An 8,067-nucleotide genomic window follows, 5' to 3' on the forward strand; every position below is an offset into this window, starting at 1 on the left:
TCAGCCCTTTCATTCACCTGTGCACACGAGGCCGCCTTTTTTGCTGGGGGAACGCCTCGACCAATCAGCGTGAGGCTCGCGAGCTCTCAGCCAATCAGAAGAGACGGGGCGGGGTTTCAGCGTGAGGGGTTGGCACCGCCCCCTCCCCAATTCGGGGGTCCCGGAGCCCCCTCAGGAACGAAACGGCCCCAAAATGACCCAAAATGACCCCAAACGACGCCAAAACCGCCTCACTCCGGCTCCAGCACTTTATTGGAACAATATTTTGGGGTTTGGATTTTGGGGAGGGGGCTCAGCCCCCCGGTTGTGCCCAAAAAGGGGTGGGGGGAGAGGACACGGGCCAATTTCCCCTAATCCCCTCACAAAAGAACCTTTAAATTGTGAAACCTCCCGAAAATGAGGGGAAATGGGAGTTAAAAGGGGGATTTGGGGGTGTTTTGGGGGGGTCTGAGGGAGTTTGGGGGCTCCCACATCAAGACTCCCCCCAAAATGCAACAAAATTGAAGAGAAAATGGGAATTAATGGGAAGAAATGGGAATAAATGGGGATTTTGGGGGTCCCGGGGGTCTCAGCATCCAGACCCCTCCAAACCCCCTTTTAAATATTTAACCACACCCCAAAAAAATACTTCAACCCCCCAAAAAAACGCAATAAAATAAAACAAATCAGGAGAATAAACGGGGTTTTGGGGAGATTTTGGAGGCGTTAACATGGAAAAGGCCCAAATAATCTTTAACCATTTCAACGCCCTCCAAAAAAAAAAAAAAAACCCACTTTAAACGTTGGAAAACCCCTCAAAAAAATCATGGAAAAAAAGGCAGAAAAATCACGGAAAAAAAGGCAGAAAAAAAAGGAAAAAAGGCAGAAAAAAAGGAAAAAAAAGGGCCTAAAGAGGAAAAGGGAATTTTGCATTTCAGACGATCATCTCCAGCTGCCGGGCGTACTCGATGACCTGCGTGGCCAATTCCGTCGAGGGGATCGGGGGGTCCTCGGCCTTCTGCTGCCGCCCCCCGAAGCTGTAATAGTTGGAGGGGCCCAGCACCCAGCCCCGCTGGGAAAAAACGGGGAAAAATGGGGAAAAACGGGGTTAAAAGGGGGAAAAATGGGATGGAAAGGGGTTTGGGGTGGGTATTGGGGGGGGTTAGGGGAGCTGGAGGGGGTTTAGAGGGGTTTGGGGTGGAAATTGGGGGATTTGGGGGGATTTATGGGGTTTGGGGTGGAAATTGGGGGGTCTGGGGGGATTTATGGGGTTTGGGGTGGAAATTGGGGGATTTGGGGTGGAAATTGGGGGGTCTGGGGGGATTTATGGGGTTTGGGGGGATTTATGGGGTTTGGGGTGGATATTGGGGGTTTGGGGTGGAAATTGGGGCATTTGGGGTGGAAATTGGGGGGTCTGGGGGGATTTATGGGGTCTGGGGTGGAAATTGGGGGGTTTGGGGTGGAAATTGGGGGGTTTGGGGGGATTTATGGGGTTTGGGGTGGAAATTGGGGGGTTTGGGCAAGGTTAGAAGGGGATTTGGGGACTTTCAGTCAATTTTGGGGGTGTTTCAGGACGTTTTTGGGGCTGTTTTGGGGCATTTCAGGGTGGTTTTGAGGTGTTTCAGGGGTGTTTTGGGGGTGTTTCAGAGTATTCTGGGGGTGTTTCAGACCGTTTTGGGGGTATTTTAGGCTATTTCAGATCATTTTGAGGTATTTTCAGACCCTTTTGGGGTTTTTCTGGGATATTTTGGGGTATTTCAGATTGTTTTAGGGGTATTTTAGGCTATTTCAAATAGGCCCTTTTTGGGGTATTCCAGACCATTTCTGAGGTATTTAAAAGTGTTTTTGAGGTATTTCAGGGTATTTCAGGGTGTTTTGGGGTATTTCAGACCATTTTTGAAGGATTTAAAAGTGTTTTTGAGGTATTTCAGGGTGTTTTGGGGTATTTCAGACCATTTTTGAGGAATTTCAAGGGGATTTTGGGGTATTTCAGCCCGTTTTGGGGTGTTTCAGCCCGTTTTTGGGGCGTTTCACCCGTTTTCGGTACCTTTTTGGCGTAGTCGGTCATCTTGCGGGGCGAGCTGAAGAACAGGATCCGCGCGGCCTCGGGGAACAGGATCCGCTCGTAGGCGGCCTCGATGCAGCCCGCGATCTCATCCCTGGGTTTGGGGGAAATTTGGGGGGTTTTGGGGGTTTTGGGGGGTTTGACAGAGAAATTGGGGAATTTTGGGGAGTTTCAGGGGGATTTTGGGGAGGTTTACAGCCTCGATGCAGCCTGTGATCTCATCCCTGCGTTTGGGGGAAATTTGGGGATTTTGGGGGTTTTGGAAGGTTTCAGGGGGATTTTGGGGGGTTTGACAGAGAAATTGGGGAATTTTGGGAGGTTTCAGGGGGATTTGGGGAATTTTGGAGGGGGTTTCAGGGGGATTTGGGGAATTATGGGGGGGTTTCAGGGGGATTTGGGAGATTTGAGGTGGAAATTGGGGGATTTGAGGTGGATTTGAGGGCTCAGAGGGGATTTTGGGGGCTTGAGGGGAAAAGGGAAGGGGTTTGGGGACATACTGGGGGATTTTGGGGTGATTTTGGGGGATTTTGGGGTCCCAGACCTGATGGTGTCCAGCAGGATGTCAATGAACATTGCCCAGGTCAGGGGTTTGGGGCAGTTTGGGGTGATTTGGGGCAGTTTTGGGGCAGTTTTGGGGATATTTCAGGGGGGATTTTTGGGATTTTGGGTTCAGGATGATTTTGGGGTGATTTTGGGGGATTTTGGGGTCCCTGACCTGATGGTGTCCAGCAGGATGTCGATGAAGAAGGTGCAGCTCTGCCCAGGTCAGGGGTTTGGGGCGGTTTTGGGGCAGTTTGGGGTGATTTTGGGGCAGTTTTGGGGATATTTCAGAGGGGATTTTTGGGGTTTGGGGTTCAGGATGATTTTGGGGTGATTTTGGGGGATTTTGGGCCCCCAGACCTGATGGTGTCCAGCAGGATATCAATGAAGAAGGTGTAGCTCTCTGCTGGGATGTTGCCCTTGGCCAGGAACACTTTGTTGTAGCTGCCCTCCATCAGGTACTGGGGACAAAAACGGGCTCAGAAAACCAAAAATCGGGAAAAAAACGCCACAAAAAAAAAGGATAAGAAAATCCCAAAAATGAGGTAAAACACCCCAAAATTTGGCAAAATCCGCCCATACCTGCTCTAGTGACGTGGGGCTGTGTGATGAGCAGGTTCCTAAATCCCCTAAATCTCCCATACCTGATGAACAGGTTCCTAAATCCCCATTACCTGTTCCAGGGACACAGGGCAGGTTCCTAAATCCCCTAATTCCTCATACCTGATGAACAGGTTCCTAAATCCCCTAAACACCCTAAATCCCCTCCATACCTGTTCCAGTGACACGGGATGCCGGATGAACAGGTTCCTAAATCCTCTAAATCCCCATTACCTGATGAACAGGTTCCTAAATCCTCTAAATCCCCATTATCTGATGAACAGGTTCCTAAATCCCCTAAATCCCCATTACCTGATGAACAGGTTCCTAAATCCCCTCTGTACCTGTTCCAGTGACATGGGGTGTCTGATGAACAGGTTCCTAAATCCCCTAAATCCCCTAAATCCCCTCTGTACCTGTTCCAGGGACACAGGGCAGGTTCCTAAATCCCCTAAATCCCCCATTACCTGTTCCAATGACACGGGGTATCGGATGAACAGGTTCCTAAATCCCCTAAATCCCCTAAATCCCCTCTGTACCTGTTCCAGGGACACAGGGCAGGTTCCTAAATCCCCTAAACCCCCATTACCTGTTCCAGTGACACGGGGTGTCGGATGAACAGGTTCCCCTGGATGTCGGGCGCCGGCAGCCGCTCCAGCTCCGTGTGGAACTCGGCCACGCGGTTCTGGGACAGCAGGAACAGCAAATTCAGCCCCAGCAGCTGGTGCCGCGACGCCGACTCGGGCAGCTCCTCCCTGAGGGGATTCCAGAATGTTCTGAGGGGTTCTGGAATGTTCCATGTACCCCCAGTGCCCCCCAGTGCCCCCAGTGGTTCAGCCCCAGCAGCTGGTGCCACGACGCCGACTCGGGCAGCTCCTCCCTGGAAGGTTCCAGAATGTTCCACAATGTTCTGAGGAGTTCTGGAATGTTCCATGTACCCCCAACACCCCCATTGCCCCCAGTGGTTCAGCCCCAGCAGCTGGTGCCGCCATTCCAACTCGGGCAGCTCCTCCCTGGAAGGTTCCGGAATGTTCTGAGGGGTTCCGGAATGTTCCATGTACCCTCAGTGCCCCCCCATGCCCCCAGTGGTTCAGCCCCAGCTGCTGGTGCCGCCATTCCAACTCAGACACCTCCCCCCTGAGGGGTTCCGGAATGTTCCACAATGTTCTGAGGGGTTCTGGAATGTTCCATGTACCCCCAGTGCCCCCCCGTGCCCCCAGTGGTTCAGCCCCAGCAGCCGGTGCCGCCATTCCAACTCGGGCAGCTCCTCCCTGAAAGGTTCCGGAATGTTCTGAGAGGTTCCGGAATGTTCCATGTACCCCCAGTGCCCCCCCGTGCCCCCAGTGGTTCAGCCCCAGCAGCTGGTGCCGCGACGCCGACTCGGGCAGCTCCTCCCTGGAAGGTTCCGGAATGTTCTGACAGGTTCCGGAATGTTCCACAATGTTCCATGTACCCTCAGTGCCCCCCTGAGCCCCCCATTGCCCCCAGTGGTTCAGCCCCAGCAGCTGGTGCCGCGACGCCGACTCGGGCAGCTCCTCCCTGAGGGGATTCCAGAATGTTCTGAGAGGTTCCGGAATGTTCTGAGAGGTTCTGGAATGTTCCGTGTACCCCCAGTGTCCCCCTGCGCCCCCCATTGCCCCCAGTGGTTCAGCCTCAGCAGCCGGTGCCGCCATTCCAACTCGGGCAGCTCCTCCCTGAAAGGTTCCGGAATGTTCTGACAGGTTCCGGAATGTTCCATGTACCCCCAGTGCCCCCCTGTGCCCCCCATTGCCCCCAGTGGTTCAGCCCCAGCTGCCGCCGCCGCCATTCCAACTCAGACACCTCCCCCCTGAGGAGTTCCGGAATGTTCCACAATGTTCTGAGGGGTGCCGGAATGTTCCATGTACCCCCAGTGCCCCCCCATGCCCCCAGTGGTTCAGCCCCAGCAGCCGCCATTCCAACTCAGACTCCTCCCCCCGAGGGGATTCCAGAACATTCCACAATGCTCTAGAATGTTCTGAGGAGATTCTGGAAGGTTCCAGAAGGTTCTGAGCCCCCCAAATCCCCTCCAAATTTCACCCAAACTTGTTATAAACCCCAAATCCCCATTTTTTTCCCCATTTCCAGGGGATATTTTAGGAATTTGGGCTCAGTGGAGCATCCTGAGCAAGAAAACTCCCCACAAAACCCCTTTAAATCCCCCCAAAACCCCCCAAATTTCCCCCAAACCTCCGTAAATCCCACCCAAACTCCCCCAAATTTCACCCAAATCTTCTCCAAACCCCAAATCCCCATTTATTTCCCCATTTCCAGGGGATATTTTGGAAACTGGGGCTCAGTGGAGCATCCTGAGCAAGAAAACTCCCCGCAAAACCCCTTTAAATCCCCCCCAAAATGCCCCCAAACCCCCAAATTTCATCCAAAATCCCCCAAATTTCCCCCAAAATCCCTCCAGACTCACTTGTAGTCGAAGTAGTAGCACTTGAGCTGGGCCATGTAACGCTCAAAGGAGGGGATGTCCTTCCTCAGGATGCTCCACTGGGCCCCAATCTCCAAAATGTCCCCTAAAAACGGGAAAAAATGGGGAAAAAATCAAAATCTGGGGTTTGGAGAAGGTTTGGGTGAAATTTGGGGGGATTTGGGTGGGATTTGGGGGGATTTGGGGGAGTTTAAATGGAATTTTGGGGGGTTTGGGGGGAATGTCCTTCCTCAGGATGCTCCACTGCGCTCCAATCTCCAAAATGTCCCCTAAAAGCGGGAAAAAATGAGGAAAAATGGGGAAAAATGGGAATTTGGGGTTTGGAGAAAATTTGGGTGAAATTTGGGGGGGGGGGTGGGGGGCATTTAAAGGAGTTTTGGGGGCATTTTGGGCCATTTTGAGGTATTTGGTGGGAATTTTGTAGAATTTTTTTTTTATTTTTGGGGAGATTTTTCAGGGTAATTTTACAGGACTTTTGAGGGGATTTTTGAGGTATTTTGGTCCATTTTTTGGGGTATTTTGGGGGTATTTTGGTCCATTTCTGGGCAGATTTTTTGAGGTATTTTGGTCCATTTTTTGGGGTATTTTGGTCCATTTTTGGGAGGGATTTTTTGGGGTACTTTGGTCCATTTTTTGGGCTATTTTGGGGGTATTTTGGTCCATTTTTGGGAGGGATTTTTGGGGTATTTTGGTCCATTTTTTGGGGTATTTTGGGGGTATTTTGGTCCATTTTTGGGCAGATTTTTTGGGGGTATTTTGGTCCATTTTTGGGGTATTTTGGTCCATTTTTGGGAGGAATTTTTTGGGGTATTTTGGGCCATTTTTTGGGCTATTTTGGGGGTATTTTGGTCCATTTTTGGGAGGGATTTTTGGGGTATTTTGGGCCATTTTTGGGAGAATATTTTAGGGTATTTTGGTCCATCTTTGGGCAGATTTTTTGGGGTATTTTGGTCCATTTTTGGGGGTATTTTGGTCCATTTTTGGGAGGGATTTTTGGGGTATTTTGGTCCATTTTTGGGGCAGATTTTTGGGGTATTTTGGTCCATTTTTGGGAGGAATTTTTGGGGTATTTTGGGCCATTTTGGGGCAGATTTTTAGGGTATTTTGGTCCATTTTTGGGAGGAATTTTTGGGGTATTTTGGGCCATTTTTGGGGTATTTTGGGCCACTTTTGGGGTATTTCTGGGCACTCACGGGCCAGGATCAGCTGCTGCTTGGTCATGGCCGAGCCGGAGGTGGGGAGGAAGTTCAGGTCCAGCAGAGCCACCTGGGGGGGTTTTGGGGAGATTTTGGGGGGTCCCGATGGAATTTGGGGGATCCTGGGGGGGGTCTCGGTGCCCCCCCCCCAGCCCCGACCAACCCAGTCCAATAAAGATTCAGTGTTAATTAATGGCTTGGCGTTAATTGGTGTTTACAGGAAATGACACAAACGGAGGTGGGGGTGGGGACACCCCGAAAATCCCAAAATCCAGGACTCCCCCCAGCCCAGGGACCCCAAATTCTGCTTTAATTGTCCCAAACTTGGGGGTCCCCTCACCCCCAGATCCCTCAGACCCAAAAATCCCCCTCAAACCCCCCAAAATTCCCCCAAATTCATCCCAAAAATCCCCCCTAGAATAGCTCAAACCCACAAAACATCCCCCATATCCCCCTCAAACCCCTCTAAAAATCTCCCAAAAATCTCCTAAAAATCCCCCAAACCCCTCAGCCACTCCAAACTCCCTCAGACCCCCTCAAAATCCCCCAAATCCTCCCCAAAATCCCCCTCAAACCCCTCTAAAAATCCCCCAAATCCTCCTCAAACCCCCCCCAAAACTCATTCCAAAAGCCATTCCAAAACCCCTCAGACCCACCAAAAACCACTCAAATTCCCCCAGAAATCCCCCAAATTCCCCCCATATCCCCTTCAAACTCTCCTAAAAATCCCCCAAAAATCTCTCAAAATTCCCCAAACCCCTCAGCCACCCCAAACCCCCTCAGATCCCTCCAAAATCCCACAAATCCTCCCCAAAATCTCCCCAAACCTCCTCAAACCCCCGTAAAAACCCCCCAAACCCCTCAGCCACCCCAAGCTCCCTCAGACCCCCCCAAAATCCCCGAATTCCCCCCGAATTCCCCCCAAACCCCCCTCAGCCCGCTGCCCTCACCTTGAGCCTGCCCAGCGCCTCCCCGCACTTGGCCAGGTTGGGGCTTTTCCGGCCCCACTCTCCCTTGAGCTGCTCGTACAGCCCGGCCGCGGCCCTGAGGCCTCCCCCGGTGCCCGCCGGGACCCCCGGGACCGCCAGGCCCAGCCCGGTTCCCGCCGGGCCCGTCCCGGCCGCGGCCCCGGCCCCGTTCGGCACCGCCATGACTGCGCGCCAACGCGACACTGCCGCGCGCCGGGCCGCGCTTTGCGGCCGTGTCCGGGCAACGCGGGGAGCGCTTTG

The 8,067-nt window shown here is 52.5% G+C and overlaps 1 protein-coding gene across 1 annotated transcript; it reads right to left on the minus strand.

Annotated features, from left to right (window-relative positions):
• Positions 1 to 234: 234 nt before the first annotated feature.
• Positions 235 to 8,067, minus strand: PSMD8 (proteasome 26S subunit, non-ATPase 8). The gene is made up of 7 exons (XM_074531854.1): positions 7,789 to 8,067; positions 6,836 to 6,908; positions 5,625 to 5,727; positions 3,774 to 3,939; positions 2,945 to 3,045; positions 2,027 to 2,138; positions 235 to 1,051 (listed from the first exon to the last, which is right to left on the minus strand). The coding sequence occupies exons 1-7, from the start codon at positions 7,987 to 7,989 to the stop codon at positions 914 to 916; spliced, it is 894 nt and encodes a 297-aa protein (XP_074387955.1). The 5' UTR covers positions 7,990 to 8,067; the 3' UTR covers positions 235 to 913.

This window comes from Zonotrichia albicollis, chromosome 39, assembly GCF_047830755.1.
Source record: "Zonotrichia albicollis isolate bZonAlb1 chromosome 39, bZonAlb1.hap1, whole genome shotgun sequence".
Lineage (NCBI taxonomy): Eukaryota > Metazoa > Chordata > Aves > Passeriformes > Passerellidae > Zonotrichia > Zonotrichia albicollis.

Bases quoted from the DNA above. Each gene is read 5' to 3' on its own strand.
- PSMD8 (XM_074531854.1), bottom strand. From the start codon at position 7,989: ATGGCGGTGCCGAACGGGGCCGGGGCCGCGGCCGGGACGGGCCCGGCG. The intron at 3,940-5,624 runs GTGAGTCTGGAG...GAATCCCCTCAG, and splicing joins TGCTACTACTTCGACTACAA to GGAGGAGCTGCCCGAGTCGG. The intron at 2,139-2,944 runs GTCTGGGGGCCC...CCCCAAACCCAG, and splicing joins ATCCTGCTGGACACCATCAG to GGATGAGATCGCGGGCTGCA.